The 18,288-nt window shown below is 46.1% G+C and overlaps 1 protein-coding gene across 1 annotated transcript in view; it reads left to right on the top strand.

Moving 5' to 3' along the window:
- The first annotated feature begins 572 nt into the window (after nucleotides 1–572).
- The window catches only part of LOC126101414 (odorant receptor Or1-like), a 111,801-nt gene continuing 94,085 nt past the window's right edge, over nucleotides 573–18,288 (top strand). The window contains exons 1-3 of the mRNA XM_049912076.1: nucleotides 573–824; nucleotides 10,788–10,928; nucleotides 16,429–16,919. Coding sequence (XP_049768033.1) covers nucleotides 573–824; nucleotides 10,788–10,928; nucleotides 16,429–16,919 — 884 coding nt within the window. The remainder of the gene's footprint in view (nucleotides 825–10,787; nucleotides 10,929–16,428; nucleotides 16,920–18,288) is intronic.

The raw sequence follows: 18,288 nt of genomic DNA, 5'->3' as shown, positions 1-18,288 counted from the left end.
GGCTGTACAACTGGGTCGAGTGCTAGGAAGTCTCTCTAGACCTGCCGTGTGGCGGCGCTCGGTCTGCAATCACTGATAGTGGCGACACGCGGGTCCGACGTATACCAACGGACCGCGGCCGATTTAAAGGCTACCACCTAGCAAGTGTGGTGTCTGGCGGTGACACCGCAAACGACATTGTGCAAAACTGTGCACTCCGGCACACACTGTGCAAAACCACTTGGACGGAAGTCCCACGGCGCCTACTGCGTCTACAAAACGGTCGAAAACACTCCGGTCGGAAAGTCCGTAGCCTCTCCTCCAGCGGGCCGGAGCGGCCGAGCGGTTCTAGGCGCTACAGTCTGGAACCGCGCGACCGCTACGTTCACAGGTTCGAATCCTGCGTCGGGCACGGATGTGTGTTACGTCCTTAGGTTAGCTAGGTTTGAGTAGTTCTAAGTTCTAGATGTTCAGTCCCATAGTGCTCAGAGGCATTTGAACCTCTCCTACATCTCTTCCACTGTTGCCCACGTGTAGCGCCACAGCAACAACTAGCACCGATGTGACGACACATTTCTGGCTGGGTGTTGCAGATGGGGAAGGACGAGGATGAGCTGGCGTGGCCGCTGTCGTCGGTGCTGGGGGAGCTGCGACTTCTGGGGCTGTGGGTGCCGCCGCCGGGCCGCCGACTGCGCCACCGGCTCCTGCTCGCCTTCGCCATGGTCTCGCACATCGCACTCCTCTTCATGGTCAACGGCAGCTTCATCGTGAACACCCCTACTGATCTCCCGCAAATCTCTTTCGTCGCTTATAACTGCCTGACCGACATCGGGCTCACTTCCAAGGTAGTGAATGAGAGTGCATTGACGTCTGCTAAAATGTAGCAAACAAAGAATTTTTTTTTGTTGCAGAAACAAACATACATCTCTAAATAATGGTTATTGAATTCAACGAAACTTGTCCAGAGAGACATAGTGACTTTATTCTCTCAGAAAAAAAAGTGAAGGGATGCGAAAGTTGTAACGGTCGTGGGATTGCCGAGAAGGAAAGCGGTGGCGGGACCAAACGGGAGGGGGCCGGAAACAAACAGTACGAACGGGGAAGGACGAACACGAACAACGACGGACGACCGAGCAAGACCTAACGAACAACAACAAGCAAATAGCAACGGGGTCACAAGCGAATCTAAATGTAGATGTAGATGTAGATGAAACCTCACGAATCCACAACGTCCACTCGTACACGGAAACCAAGTAAACATGCTGTCTGTAGGCGAGATGTCGATAGACTACCGCGAATATCAGACTGCCTGATGAGACTGCCTGATGAGCGAGAGTACGTTGGTATTGGACCCGCCAGGATAGCAGAGAGCGCTAACGTGCTACTATCTGGACTCGGCTGGGGGCGCCGGCCCCGGATTGAATCCGCCCAGCGGGTTAACGACGACGGCCGCTGTGCCGGCCAGCTTAGATGTGGTTTTTAGGCGGTTTTCCACATCCTACTATGTGAATACCAGGCTGGTCCCCACGTCCCGTCTCAGATACATGACTCACAGACATTTGAAACACATTCACACCATTTCACGATTTACACTAGACGCAGACAGCTGGGCTGCACAAATTCCGTCCTGGGGGGTCTTGGGGTAGCGGCAGGAAGAGCATCCGGCCATCACTTAAAAATTCACCATGCCAAATCCGTACTTAACCCTGCCTACCCTGCGCACAATGCGGGATAAAGGCGGTAGCAAACAGAAAGAAAAAAAAGAACGTTGCTATTGGCCGCTGGGACCACGTGCTTCACCGTGGCGCTCTCATTAAACGCGGGCCAGAAGTGCGCGCGCAGCCATGGCTTACGGCGCGTCGGCTGGAGAGATCTCTAGTGGTAATCGAGGTCTATGCAGTCTGGCACGAATTCGAAACCCGCGGCAACCGGTACCGGAAAAGTCATCGTCAAAAGGGGCAAGTGTTCGCAGATCAATTTGCAGGAAACTGGGATCTACGGACTGCTGGTTTAAAAAATTAACGAGACAAAAAAAAAAAAGCCGGGGGCGTTGATTTTCTATCATCAGGGGAGAATTTGCTTATAATATACAGGTTGACAATTATTGAACTATATGAAATAAAATCGTCATAACTTCTGAACGGTTTGCATTAGAACGTTCAAACTGCATGGTTGGCTGCGGGGCATGATGGGAATTAATTTGTCGGTTTAACTACGAAGCCCACTCTTTCATTTGAATGGATTCGTCGATAAGCAAAACTGGCGCATTTGGGGGACTGAGAATCCGCATTTCGCGATCGGGAAGTCTCTTCGTTCTCAACAAGTGACTGTGCGATGTCCAGTCACGTAATAATCGGTGCGATATTCCTTGATGGCACGGTGACTACCAGACGGTGCGTGAAGGTTTTGGGAGATGATTTCATCTCCGTTATCCAAAGTGACGCTGATTTCGCCAAGATGTGTTTAATGCAAGACGGAACTCGACCCCATCATCCCGGAGGAGCTCTTTGGGGACCGCATTCTGGCTCTGTTGTAGCAAGAGGACACTGGCGTAGGTCTCGATTAGCCGTCATATTCCCCTGATCTTAATACATGCGACTAATTTTTGTGGGGCTGTGTTTAAAGATAAGGTGTACACCAATAAGCCCAAAACCATTGATGAGCTGGAAACAGCCTTCAGGAGGTCATCGACAGCATCGATATTGCGACGCCTTCAATGATCATGCAGAATTTCGCTATTCGTCTGCGCCACATCATCGCCAGTGATGGCAGGCATATCGAACATGTCGCAACTTAAATCCAAATATCTGCAGTGACGTTTAACGTTGAATAAAATGTGTGCACACCGTAATTTGTAACTATTTTCCGATTTTTCATATACATCTACATCTACGTGATTACTCTGCTATTCATAATAAAGAGCCTGGCAGAGGGTTCAATGAACCACCTTCAAGCTGTCTCTCTACCGTTCCACTGTCGCAAGGCACGCGGGAAAAACGAGCGCTTAAATTTTTCTGTGCGAGCCCTGATTTCTTTTATTTTATCGTGATGATCATTTCTCCGTATCTGGGTGGGTGCCAACAGAATGTTTTCGCAATCGGAGGAGAAAACTGGTCATTGAAATTTCATGAGAAGATCCCGTCGCAACGAACAACTCTTTGTTTTAATGATTGCCACTCCAATTCACGTATTATGTCTGTGGCGCTATCTCCCCTATTTCGTGTTAATACAAAACGAGCCGCCCGTCTTTGTGCTTTTTCGATGTCATCCGTGATTCCCACCGGATGCGGATGCCACACCGCACGGCAATACTCCGGGATAGAGCGGACAAGCGTGGTATAAGCAGTCTCTTTAGTAGACCTGTTACACTTTTTAAGTGTTCTGCCAATGAATCGCAGTCTTTGGTTTGTTCTACACACAGCATTATCTATGTGATCGTTCTAATTTAGGTTATTTGTAATTGTAATCCCCAAGTATTTAGTTGAATTTACAGCCTTCAGATTTGTGTGACTTATCGCGTAATCGAAATTTAGTGTATTTCTTATAGTACTCAAGTGTAACTTCACACTTTTATTTATTGAGGGTCAATTGTCACTTTTCTCACCATACGGATATCTTATCTAGATCATTTTGCAATTCGTTTTGGTCATCTGATGACTTTACAAGACGGTAAATGACATCATCATCTGCAAACAATTTAAGACGGCTACTAAGATTGTCTCCTATATCGTTAATATAGGTCATGAACAATAGAGACCCTACAACACTTCCTTGGGGAACGCCAGATATTACTTCTGTCGTACTCAATGAATTACCGTCTATTACTACGAACTGTGACCTTTCTGACAGCAAATCACGAAACAGTCGCCAACTGAAGAGATATTCCATAGGCACGCAGCTTGGTTTGAAGACGGTTGTGAGGTATGGTGTCGAAAGACTTCCGGAAATCTGAAAATATGGAATCAATTTGACATCCCCTGTCGATAGCACTCATTACTTCATGAATATAAATAACTAATTGTGTTTCGCAAGAACGATATTTTCTGAATTCGTGCTGACTATGTGTCAATAAATCATTTTCTTCGAGGCACTTCATAGTGTCCGAATACCGTATATGTTCCAAAACCCTACTGGAAATCGACGTTAGTGATATGGGCCTGTAATTCCACGGATTACTCCTACTTTCTTTTTTGGGTATTGGTGTGACGATCAATTTTCCGGTCTATTAGGTATGAATCTTTGTATGAGCGAGCGGTTGTATATAATTGCTAAATATGGAGCTATTGTATCAGCATACTCTGAGAGGAGCTTGAATGGTGTACAATCTGGACCAGAAGCCTTGCCTTTATTAAGTGATTTAAGCTCCTTTGAGACACCGAGGGTATCTATTTCGTTCTATGTTTCTCATCTTGGCAGTTGTTTTTGATTGGAATTCAGGAATATTTACTTCGTCTTATTTGGTGAAGGAGTTTGGGAAAACCGAGTTTAATAACTCTGTTTTAGTGGCACTGTCATCAGTGACTTCACCGTTCTTATCACGCAGTGAAGGTATTGATTGCGTCTTGCCACTGGTGTGTTTTATGTATGACCAGAATCTCTTTGGGTTTTCGGCCAGATTTCGAGACAGAGTTTCGTTATGGAAATTATTAAAAGCATCTCGCATTGAAGTACGCGCTATATTTCGAACTTCTGTACAACTTTGCCAGTCTTGGGGATTTTGCATTCTTTAAAATTTGGCATTCTTTTTTTCGCTACTTCTGCAACAGCGATCTGACGTTTTTTGTGTACCATGGCGGATCAGTACCATGACTTATTGATTTATGTGGTACACATCTCTCAACTGCTGTTGATACTGTCTCTTTGAAATCATTCCACAACTTTTCTTCTTTTACATGATCAGATCGGAAGCCTGTCTTAAAAGGGCGTTAAGAGCACTTTTATCAGCTTTCTTAAATACATATACTTTGCGTTTCTTTTTGATTGTTGTAGGTGTTATGGAATTCAGCCTAACAGGAACTACCTTGTGGACGCTAAGTCCTGTATTCGTCACGATAATCACTATTTCTCCAGGATTATTTTTTGCTAAGAGGTCAAGTATGCTTTCGCAACCATTTACGCTTCGAGTGGGCTCATGAACTAATTGCTCACAATAATTTTCTGAGAAAGCATTCAGTACAGTTTCGGATGACGTTTTATGCCTGTCACCAGCCTTAAACGTATAATTTTTTCAGCATATCGAGGGTAGATTGAAGATACCACCGACTATAACTGTATGGGTGGGGTACCTATTTGAAATGAGACTCAAGATTTCTTTGAACTGTTCAGCAACTATATATTCTCAGTCTGGGGGTCGGTAAAGCGATCCAATTAATAGTTCAGTCAGGTTCCTAAGTATAACCTCTGTCTATACTATTTCGCAGGAACTATCTGCTTCAATTTCACTATAAGGCAAACTACTTCTGACAGCAATAAATACTGCACCACGAACTGTATTTAATATATCCTTTCGGAACACTGTTATATCGTTTAAAAAAATTTCGGCTGAACTTATTTCCGGCTTTAGCCAACTTTCTGTATCTATAACTAGTTGGAGTGCTTTCTCTTAGGGCTTGGAGCTATGGTTCCTGCCCAACATAGCTACGACTAATTACAACTACGACACCGATCGTTTCTACAACTCACTATTTTACCTGTCCCCTTTTAGAAGGACGCCCTTTCTGTGGTTCCCTGGGACCCTCTAAAGTAAAAAACCACCCAGTCCCCGCTACCCGTGTAGACGCATCCTGTATGTAGTGGACTCCTGACCTATTGAGCGGAACCCGGAAACTCAGCACGCCTGCCCTCAAAAGTTGTAATATAATATAAGAGCGGCCCAGTGTCACATCCAAGTGCCCCATAAATCTTGATTTTGATCTATTAGATAAGCCCGCCAAATGGAGAGTGCAATAGTGACGCCTCTCTCAAACTCCCTCAATCGCTGATAACGCTGTCTCACAACAGCGCGCAGCATCTCCGTTTCGCTCACAGCATTCACTCAACATCTTACGCTCTTCACACCCCTCATATACCCTAGAAGGCCTGGTACGAACACTAAACACAAGCAACACATTGTACTCTGGTCGCCGTTTTACCTGTCCCACACAACTGTAACTCATCATTTACACATCCAACGAAACTGTGTGCGTGTACAAGATTACGTTGACATCCGACCATGTCTTTTGGGTGCTACATTTTTTACTCGTAGTGCAGCGTATTTTCGCCATTGATTCATTATGCACTTCATTGTCATTCCCGTATCCAGCGTCAGATTCAGATTAATTTTTTCCACTGTTCGACAAAAAATAAATCTTGTAATTTTCTTGTACAGTATATACACACCGAAATCGGCAATCTTAATAAAGTGCATCTGTGATCAATAACTGAAAATTTTTATGACAAAAGGAGGATTATTTTCGCTTGCTCTGGATGTGACATTATTCCGTCTTCGAAATTATTATATTGCTTATTGTATTGCTTTTAGTTTCGTTCAGTTTATTCTGTCATTCCATGTTCTGCTTTAAGGGGAAACGACATAGCGACGGTCGAAAATTTAGTTACGGAGTTCGATTGTATATACACTGAAGAATTATTCCGCAAAGTAATATGCGCGAACTCTAAAAAGTAACGATTCTGTGAGCGTTTGAAGCCGAGCGGGCACGGCACTCCTCGGCATTAGAGAACCGGATCCCAACTCACGCCCCCTATTTATACCGATTTGAGTAAGCCTGATTTGCTGGAGCTTTGTTTTGGCGGTTTTACCCAAAATGTGAACGAAAGTGTCAATAGTCTCATTTGGCGATAAACTCCAAACATAACATCCAGCCCGCATCTCGTGGTCGTGCGGTAGCGTTCTCGCTTCCCACGCCCGGGTTCCCGGGTTCGATTCCCGGCGGGGTCAGGGATTTTCTCTGCCTCGTGATGGCTGGGTGTTGTGTGCTGTCCTTAGGTTAGTTAGGTTTAAGTAGTTCTAAGTTCTAGGGGACTTATGACCACAGCAGTTGAGCCCCATAGTGCTCAGAGCCATTTGAACCATAACATCCAGCCGAAGCCAAATTGTCAACATTGCTTCAAATTTGGCCGTATGTTTATTCAATGTAGGTCATACTGCATTAATGCACGTGACACATGCCCTTCAAATGAAGTGCGCCGATTCCGTGAAGATAGAGGCGCCAGCGGCGATGCTCTTAGCGACGAAAATGGCTTTGAGGACGAAAATGAGGGATTTTCAGGTAAAAGTAGCAGAAAGTGGCCATCCACTAGCCGGAGCGATACATCTACATCTGCATCATACCCCACAAGCCACCTAAAGTTGTGTGGCGGAGGGTACTTTCGGTACCACTATCTGATTCCTCCAACCCCGTTCCACTCGCGAATAGTGCGTGGGAAGAATGATTGTCGGTAAGCCTCTGTATTTTAATTTCTCAAATTTTCTCCTCATGGTCAGTACGCTATGGGACTTAACATCTGAGGTCATCAGTCTCCTAGAACTTAGAACTACTTAAACCTAACTAACCTAAGGACGACACACACATCCATGTCCGAGGCAGGATTCGAACCTGCGACCGTAGCGGTCGCGCGGTTCCGGACTGTAGCGCCTAGAACCGCTCAGTCACTCCGGCCGGCGATGTATTTGGGGGAAAGTAATATGTTGTCCGACTCCTTCTGGAAAGTGCTATCCCGAAGTTTCAGTAGTAAATCGCTCCGTGATCCACAACGCCTCTCTTGTAACACCTGCCAATGCAGCTCGTTTAGCATCTCCGTAACACTCTCTCGCCAGCTAAACGATCGCATGACGAAACGCACCGCTCTTTATTGGATCTTCTCTATCTCCTCTCTCAGTCCTACCTGTTATTGTGGACGAGACATCGATGATATCCCGTAAGTTTCAAGCTTTGTTCCTTTTTATGCGATAAATACTAGTCAAACTTTAAACGCGTTTTTCTCAAAACCATGTTTTTCGGCAAGTTTGTCGTCACTCACGCTACAATTTTCGGATAATTTTAATGGTTCTCCGTCTCCCTTGAAGCAAACTGAATTCTCTTCAATTGAACGTAGCCGATTTTTTATGTCGATATTTAGTGATTTTTTTCGGTGAAAAAAAAAGGCGCCAAAAATGTCCATTTTTACAAATCTTTGTAATTTTGCACTTCTTTTATTTTGCAGATCCCTATGATGAACTAAAATCACATGTATGAGGATCAGAGTAATATGTTAACTTCATGTTTCACATAACTACAACCGGAGTCACAGCGACACCCGTCGATCTACCTCCATTCAGCGCTGTCTCAGGAAAATCCCAATTACACAGTGAAGATATTAATATTTTTCAATAGAAAAATAGCAATTGAAACTTCTATGTATGCGTTATTCATTGCAGCTATTCCCATTTGTATACTACATTCCTGTACGGAGAAAGAAAAACCTGAATTTGTGCAATATTTTCCACCGTCACACTGTCGTTCCCTTTTAACCTATTGCCATGTTCCTTTGCAGTTAAGTAGGTGATGAAGTCTTTTTTTTAAATAATTTATATTGTAAACTGTAGCTGACTTGATAAAAGAATAGGTTGTTGTTCCGAGCAACGCAATGTGTTAGATAACATTGTAGGCGTTTCACAATACTGTCATCGAGCACAATTCACAGGATTTACTGATTTCAGCAGTTCTGGAAGGAAAATATAAAACGTGTCATAAATGAACGTGGGTCTGGTAAGAAGGCTGGGCAAAGGTCATGGAGAGGAACGGAAAGGTAAGGGAAGGGAGGGAGTTCTTATTTTAGAAGCGATAAAGAAGTGTGACATGTAATAAAAGAATTTCGTGACCTACACCGTTTAGTCGTCTGACAGAATGTCTCTATTAAATATATAAATGTAGTGTGGCACTATGCTGTTGCGCAAGTCTTTCAATTGGACGCCACTCCAGCGACTTGTGGTTCCTGAATACCGCGTGCACCCAGTTTTCCCCGGACGGTCACATATCCAAGTTCTAGCCAGGTTCAAATGGTTCTGAGCACTATGGGACTCAACTTCTGAGGTCATTAGTCCCCTAGAACTTAGAACTAGTTAAACCTAACTAAACTAAGGACATCACAAACATCCATGCCCGAGGCAGGATTCGAACCTGCGACCGTAGCGGTCTTGCGGTTCCAGACTGCAGCGCCTTTAACCGCACGGCCACTTCGGCCGGCTTCTAGCCAGGCCCCACGTTACTTAACTTCGGTGAGCGTGCGGGAACCGATGTTACCAACTTTGCAAGGCCGTTGCCTGATGAATCTGTTGAAGCTATATTAGGAGAGCATTGCATGAGAGCTATGCGTTGGTGTACGAATGACAGCTTATCGTCACTGGAAATAAATGAGGCGGTAAATGTGTTTGTTGAATTTGCGAGATATATAGTGTACATGTGTTCTCTGTAGGCAAGTTGAGAGAACCAAATATGAAGAGCTGTTGAATGATTCATAGGGGGGGGGGGGCAGATGAAAAAAGTGAGGTTGATGGCACGACGTTGAAGAGTTTGGACAGAGATCGAGAGTTTTTTCGGAGGAGATATGTAGACGAAATTCACGGAGAGGAGAATGGGTGATGGTGGAGGAGGGACGGAAGGAAGCAAGGATGATGTGCGGACATTTATTTGTGTTAGTTGTTTCTGTCTAGGGTTGGCATTCTATTGGATGTTTAGTAGATTGAGTAGCCAGTGGCCAGGTTGGTTTAAGGTTAAGAGTAAGTATGAAATATTTTTGATAATAGCAATAACAATTTGCTATTTTTAATGTTAACTGAAAATATAGTTTTTTGTTCTCAGTTGAGTGGAAAGCGATTTTTTTATGATATATTAGAAGAAAAATAACGAAACTTTTTTGTTATATGCTCATTTCACAATTTTTTATTGTTGTGGATGCAAGTGATTGTTATGCGAACTTCCATATAATAAGGATGGATGAAGGGTGTGATTTTATAGATTTTGAGGTGAAGTGTGAGGAGGAGGATATTGGTGTTTAAAGTTCCATAGACAACGAGGTCATTAGAGACGGAGCACAAGCTCGTATTAGGGAAGGAAATTGGCAGTGTCCTTTCAAAGGAACCATCCCGGCATTTGCCTGAAGTGATCTAGGGAAAAGACGGAAAACCGAAATCAGGATGGCCGGACGCGGGATTGAACCGCCATCCTCCCGAATGCGAGTCCAGTGATGGAGTGTGATATGGGTTAGTTATTGATGCCATGAAATGCGAAAAGAAGTGAGTTGTCTTTGGAAAGAATGGGAGGAGTGAGGAGAAGAACGGTACACGCAATGAGAGGAGAATAGGAATTCTGATAAATCTGGGAGGGTGGATGTAACTCTAGGAAGATTTCATGGTCGGATATGGGAGCAAATTAAAATTTCTTTTGGAGAGGATGTGGAAAGTGTATATGTGCGAGATTGGGGCTGTAGATACACGTCAGCTTCCAATGATTGGAAGTCAGGAGGAATCGATTACGGGGTTGAAGTCATGTTTAACGGAAGAGACGGAAATCCATAGATGTTCCGTAAGGGAAAGGAGAGGAATTTTTTTAATATTTTAAAATTTTTCTTGGTGAATAAGAGGATATAGAACGCAAGCTAGAGTGTCTCGGGTTCATGGATCTGCAGGAAATTTATAGAGATAAATATATGTGCTTCATTTTCCATTATATTTGCCAACAACGGAAACAGGAGCGAAATGTGGAAGAGTGTGAGTGCTAATGAAATTCGCTGTCTTCGTTAACGGCCTCGCACCTGGTGTTGCTGTGCAGATGTTCTCGTTTTCGCTGGACGGGACTCGCGTGACGGAGCTGTTGCGGCAGCTGGCGGTGTCCCGTCAGCGCTTTGCCGATCGCGCAGGGCACAGGGCCCGTAACCACGCCACTGCTGTCAAAATGCATCGATTTCTGCAGGTAAGCCTCACTCTGTGGTACGTTCCTCTCCAAATTTTGAGCAGGATTGGCAAAAGAGGAAAATGGTAAGAGGGAAGGTAAACAATAATGGTAGATCACCGTTAATAAGCAATTTAGTCACCACAAGAAGCTTTTAGACCAATACCTTGTAACGCTGCAACTGAATTTGTTGAAGGCATTGATTCGGGGACGAAGAGAGTCAACAAGTTCTTTAACCAAATGAAGCCACTCATTGACGATCAGATCTCGTAGAGCCAGCGAATTTCTGGGATGCTGATTTCCACGTGTCACCTGTTGTTCAAAACAGTACGAGACATTTTCTGTGGCATTAAGATTGGATTATTTAGCTAGTGGGAAGAGGTATGAGAGAGTACCTGAGTGTTTGTCAAACCAAGAACATATTCGTTCAACCCTATGAAGATGGGTACTGTCACCATAGAAGGCGGGAGTTTTAATAGCAGACTCATCATGAAGAAGTAATAGAAACGACAAGACTTTGCCACGGAAAACATTGAAATAAACACCCTGATGTATGTTCACGGTAGCTTGAGTGAGTGGACTCTAGGTCGTAGTACGAAAAACACCTTCATAATATCACAAAATGACCTCCAACCTGAACTATACACTCCATACGCTGTGGGTTGAGCGTGTCATTGGGTCATCAGTGCACTAGACGCCTTGCATCATTAGAAAAGAGGCGAAATTGAGAATTTTCGGACCACACTAAGCGCTTTTTAGTTTCTGTGTTATTTGGCACACGGAAGACATGCTGCTTTATGTGCTACTATGCTTTCAAGAACCAACTTGAGTAGAAAATGAAACACAAACGTATGCAGTAAATCAGATAGATTTATTCTAATTGCAAACAAGATATAAATCTAGATATAAATTTTATACTACCTATACATGCCGCTATTACACGGATTCATTCCAAACTTTTATTTATCATAAAAGCACCGGTTTAGGATAAGCATTTTTTAAAGAATAAAAAATTATAATTTCCCCGATACCATCCCATGACCAACACTCTGACACGTAAGGACTTCACAAAGAAAGTTACATATGTCGCCCCATGCTAAGAACATTGGTGCAAAAGGACGGCACACTGTCAGCAGAGAGGACTGTACATCTTTCCTGGTTTTCTGCACAGACTATTCTGCTGCGGTATTGATAGCACATCCATCACAGTGTGCGACCGCCATGTCGCGGCAAATGGAAACGTTTGAAGCACGTGGGACAGTACGGTTCTTCCAGTGAGAAAGGTGAATTTCACAGAGATTCGCCATGATGTTCTGTTGGTATACGAAACAGATGCAATGTCGCGCTCACTCGTAGTAAAATGGTGCCAACAGTTTGACTGAGGCCGCGCAGACATTCTTTCTGTTGTGCCTATCTGCGACTCAGTATCTCCGCTATATGGTGAGTGATGCTGATAGGGTAGCCCAGGTCTCGCAGCATGAGATTCCCATCTTTCCGGGAGGCTGAAAGAGCATCTGGGGTGGAAGGATATTTGCCAATGATGAGGATGTTCGCACTGTTGTTCTCGAATGGCTGCATGACCAAGGAGCGGATTTCTATCGTCGATGAACTGAATGATTGGTGGAGCGTTTCGACCATTGTTAACAAAGACTTGCTGACTATGTTTAAACAATAGCGTCATATATCTGTGTCACTGGAGTGAACTGTGCAACGTTCAGTAACATGGCCTGCCTTAGTAATGACGTATAATTAACTTTTTGAAGTCCCTTGCTATTTCTTACGGTACTATGAATTTAACAAATGTACAGTACTCCCCTTGTTTTGGCATGATCTGTATCAGTCCCTATTCGTACCAGAGAGACTGTACACGAGATCGTCGTTGGAGACACACAAGTCCTTCACATTTCGCGGTTGTTGATCTGATCTGCTTCTTTCAGATGATGCCCCTTTCGCTGCAGTGGAAGTGCTGGTCGTGGGCTCGTGCGATCTGGAGGCGGAGGTATAACTTCAATGGTGAATTGTGAAGGGAATCCTCAACTATTGAATAAGACAGTAAAGAGCGTACAACGATTTAAAAAGGGATTATGTATAGTTATCTAATCACACTGATCAGCGCCGGCCTGGGTGATCGAGCGGTTTTAGGCGCTACAGTCTGGAAACGCACGACCGCTACGGTCGCAGGTTCGAATCCTGCCTCGGGCATGGGTGCGTGTGATGTCCTTAACTTAGTTAGGTTTAAGTAGTTCTAAGTTCTAGGGGACAGTGCTCGGAGCCATTTTTGAACACTGATCAGCAAAAACATTGTGACGACCGACGTACTATCGATAGAAAACCGTCCAGCCGATAGCAGAGTCACCTGGCGAGGAACTAGTCAGACACCCGCACGGTGCATGCAGTATCGAGCTGTCCGTGGCAGCATTAGAAAGGAGCGCGATCTATGACCGAAAGCAGATTATGATGGCACAGAGATTCGGCAAGAGCATTTCGGAAACTGCGCGACTTGTCGGGTGTTCGAGGAGTGCTGTGGTGAAAGTCTTCGAAACTTGGAGAAATGAAGGTAGAACCACGTCCAGACGTCGTGGGGTTGGGCGGCCATTCCTCATTACAGATGACGCACGTCGTAGGCTGGGCAGCAGACTGGTAAAACAGGAAATGCGGCGAAGTGTGGTGGAACTAACATCAGACTTTAACGCTGGGCAGAGTACAAGTGTGTCTGATCACAGAATGCACCGAACACTCCTAACGAAGGGCCTCCGCAGGCGACGTCCTACGTGTGTGTACCACGGGACTGGCAGCTACGAGTGAAATGGGCAAGTGACCATCGGCGCCGGACGTTGGCGCAGTGGCAGAGCGTTGAATAGTCCGATGAATTCCAGTACCTTCTTCATCATACCGATGGGAGGGTGCGGATCCGTCGTCTTCCAGGGTAAAAGCTCCTTGACATCTGTATCGCGGGTGGAGACACGCTGGTGGCGGCTACATTATGCTCTAGGAAATATTCACAATGGCATCCACGGGTGCAACGGAGCTCGTGCAAGGCAAGCACTATCGTGCACTGGTTGCAGACAACCCCTTCATGACGATCTTGTTTCCCGACGGCAGTTGCTTTTTTCAGCAAGATAATGCGTCTCGTCACAAGGCCAACAGCGTGATGAATTGGTTCGGGGAAAACAGTGGCGAGTTCCGATTGATGTGCTGGCCCCCCAACTCACGAGATCTGAACCCGATCGAACACATCTGGGATGTGATTGAACGTCGCGTCAGAGCTCATGCTCCCCCTCCCCGGAATTGACAGGAATTAGGCAACTTGTTTGTGTAGGTGTGGTGACAGTTTCCTCCACAGACCTGCCAAGGCATCTTTGCTTCCATGCCACGACGCGTCGCCACTGTTATCCTTGGCAAGGGAGGACATACAAGCTATTTGGTAGGTGGTCATGATGTTCTGGCTGATCAGTGAATGCTGTAGCGTCGTCATCACATTCACAGAGCATTACACTTCATTCGTTACCTATTAACGACCCTCAACAAGACCTCGGAATAACAGATAGCGAATATGCAGATACAAACATTAAGACTGACAGTAATTAACGACAGTCACTTCCGATCTGTTAATCAACAAAGCCACCGATACCGATTCTACTTTTAGTGCAACACTGTAAGGAGCAGGAGATACAATCGATATAGTCTGCTCCTGGTGGCCTCCCCTCCGCGACTAATTTGCCAGCTCTGGCCTGCAACTTCTGACACAAGATCTGCTGCCTCCTCTTTCGGCCAGTCGGTACCCCACAAGTTTAGTTAACCTATATATACACTCCTGGAAATGGAAAAAAGAACACATTGACACCGGTGTGTCAGACATACCATACTTGCTCTGGACACTGCGAGAGGGCTGTACAAGCAATGATCACACGCACGGCACAGCGGACACAACAGGAACCGCGGTGTTGGCCGTCGAATGGCGCTAGCTGCGCAGCATTTGTGCACCGCCGCCGTCAGTGTCAGCCAGTTTGCCGTGGCATACGGAGCTCCATCGCAGTCTTTAACACTGGTAGCATGCCGCGACAGCGTGGACGTGAACCGTATGTGCAGTTGACGGACTTTGAGCGAGCGCGTATAGTGGGCATGCGGGAGGCCGGGTGGACGTACCGCCGAATTGCTCAACACGTGGGGCGTGAGGTCTCCACAGTACATCGATGTTGTCGCCAGTGGTCGGCGGAAGGTGCACGTGCCCGACGACCTGGGACCGGACCGCAGCGACGCACGGATGCACGCCAAGACCGTAGGATCCTACGCAGTGCCGTAGGGGACCGCACCGCCACTTCCCAGCAAATTAGGGACACTGTTGCTCCTGGGGTATCGGCGAGGACCATTCGCAACCGTCTCCATGAAGCTGGGCTACGGTCCCGCACACCGTTAGGCCGTCTTCCGCTCACGCCCCAACATCGTGCAGCCCGCCTCCAGTGGTGTCGCGACAGGCGTGAATGGAGGGACGAATGGAGACGTGTCGTCTTCAGCGATGAGAGTCGCTTCTGCCTTGGTGCCAATGATGGTCGTATGCGTGTTTGGCGCCGTGCAGGTGAGCGCCACAATCAGGACTGCATACGACCGAGGCACACAGGGCCAATATCCGGCATCATGGTGTGGGGAGCGATCTCCTACACTGGCCGTACACCACTGGTGATCGTCGAGGGGACACTGAATAGTGCACGGTACATCCAAACCGTCATCGAACCCATCGTTCTACCATTCCTAGACCGGCAAGGGAACTTGCTGTTCCAACAGGACAATGCACGTCCGCATGTATCCCGTGCCACCCAACGTGCTCTAGAAGGTGTAAGTCAACTACCCTGGCCAGCAAGATCTTCGGATCTGTCCCCCATTGAGCATGTTTGGGACTGGATGAAGCGTCGTCTCACGCGGTCTGCACGTCCAGCACGAACGCTGGTCCAACTGAGGCGCCAGGTGGAAATGGCATGGCAAGCCGTTCCACAGGACTACATCCAGCATCTCTACGATCGTCTCCATGGGAGAATAGCAGCCTACATTGCTGCGAAAGGTGGATATACACTGTACTAGTGCCAACATTGTGCATGCTCTGTTGCCTGTGTCTATGTGCCTGTGGTTCTGTCAGTGTGATCATGTGATATATCTGACCCCAGGAATGTGTCAATAAAGTTTCCTCTTCCTGGGACAATGAATTCACGGTGTTCTTATTTCAATTTCCAGGAGTGTATATCGCTGCCTAGCTCTTGCGTGACTTTTGACAACCACAAGACCCAGGTTCCATGCTGGAAGTGCAATGTCATCCAACGCCATCTTCCCTCTGTCTTTTACAGTAGGCTGGCACTATATTGTACAACATTACAGAATAGAAGGTAGCCATTTTTTGACGCAAATGTTACAAATACTTGTTAACGAAAGGTGTCGATATTTACGCAAATCAATAATATAGGAACGTTCCTATTTCTGGTATTTGTTGTTTAATCGTTGCTTGATGTGCCTTACTTTTTTACCTCTACAGGTGACCTACAGAGTGAACTCAGCGTACTGGTTTGTTGCTCCCATCATCAGGATCATAACGGCTCCAAGGTCTGAAGATGGTTTACCAGTCAGGCGAGATCTGCCCATTCCTATGTGGGTGCCATTCGACACCCAACCGTCGCCGGTCTACGAGATCCTGTACTGCCTGCAGTTCGCTTTTGGATGGGCCGTGTCTGAGACCACGGTGCTCGTGGACGTCTCGCTGATCGCACTCATGCTGCAGGTGTCCGCGGAGCTGGCGGTCCTCAACGACAACCTCGCCGCTGGAACTGGGCCGCCCTTGCAGCTCTTACCCGCCTCAGAGTGCGACACCAGCGACTCAAAGCTCCAGTCTACCAAGAAATTACCGTCGTTGTTGGAACTGCCATATCCTGACTCTCTGCAGGGAAGAACTCCTCATACAGACAATTCGGAAGACGAGACGTATCAACAGCTGTTGATCAACGTTCAGCACCACCATATCATTATCGGGTAAGCAGTCCTATTTTAAGAAACGGTGGAAGTGACCATGTGACTCCAAAGTGATAGACACAGTGGTACACGACTACAGTGCTCATGTAAGGTTTATAATTTGGATTCTACAATGAGAAGTACCTCTAGGCACTAGATACAGACTCAGTTTGTTGCGAGAACACTTTAAAAAGTAAGTTGTACACTATTATGACAGGCCAAGTAACTTTTATCGAATGCTGCGCTATACTTAAAAGTGACATAGATACTTGACATTACTTTTCAATATAGGCACGGAGCGGTCTACCAATTGTTCAATTCCTCGATAGTAAGAATCCACCCTTTGGTCACTGATCCATTTCAAAACTTCTGTGCAGTTACTCTTTCCTGACAATGTGTCACTTTTGTTGCGCAATGGTCTTAACATAGGAAGACATCTACAACTACATCATGCTCCACAAGCCACCTAACGGTGTGTGACGGAGGATACTTTCGGTACCACTAACTGATCCCCCCCCCCCCCTGTTCCACTTGCGTACAGTGCGTGGCAAGAATGATTGTTGGCAAGTCTCGGCAGTAGCACTATTGTCTATAATTTTCTCATCGTGATCATTTCGCGAGGTGAATGTGAGACGAAGTAATATGTTGTCCCACTCTTCTTGGAAAGTGCTCTCTCGAAATTTCAGTAGTAAACCTCTCTGTAATTCACAACGCTGCTCTTGTAACGTTTGCGATTGGAGTTTGTTGAGCGTCTCTATAACACTCTTGCGCCTACTAAACTATCTCGTGACGAAACGCTCCACTCTTCGTTGGGTCTTCTCTACTTCTCTTATCAATCCTACCTGGTGACGATTCCACACTGATGAACAATACTCAAGAATTCATCGAACAGGGGCCTTGTAAGCGCCTTCCTTCGTGGATGTGTTGTATTGTATTGTATGTTAACCGGGGGTCTAGAAACGATAAAAGATGGAGAGGCTCCGTCCCCGCCGCAGCCGCAGTGGTCCACAACCCCCTAACGACGACTACCGCAGTCCACCTCACAACTCCGCCGCCCCACACCGAACCACTCTTTCATCGTTATTGTGCTGTTCAGTCCCCGGTGGGACGTCTTTGCTATGACGGTCGTCTCACTAAACTTTATTACATGATCACCTTCCTGAAACACATTTTCCGCTACACCCGATTTATCAATATGTCCGAGGCGTCAGTTCCTTTTATGTTCACCCAGCCAGATGTTGACGCTTCTTTTGTTGTGCTTAAATAGACGTTTCCACAACTGCACGGAATTTTATAGACACCTGGCATAGCTAGACGATGTCGTTTATCTTTAGCGGATCTTAAACATTCTTTTATTTTCGTGGTGGGTCTGAAAACAGTTTCCACATCG

Source organism: Schistocerca cancellata, chromosome 9 (assembly GCF_023864275.1).
Source record: "Schistocerca cancellata isolate TAMUIC-IGC-003103 chromosome 9, iqSchCanc2.1, whole genome shotgun sequence".
Classification (NCBI taxonomy): Eukaryota; Metazoa; Arthropoda; class Insecta; order Orthoptera; family Acrididae; genus Schistocerca; species Schistocerca cancellata.
The sequence above is the reverse complement of the archived record's forward strand: the minus strand, read 5'-3'. Positions and strand labels throughout refer to the sequence as shown.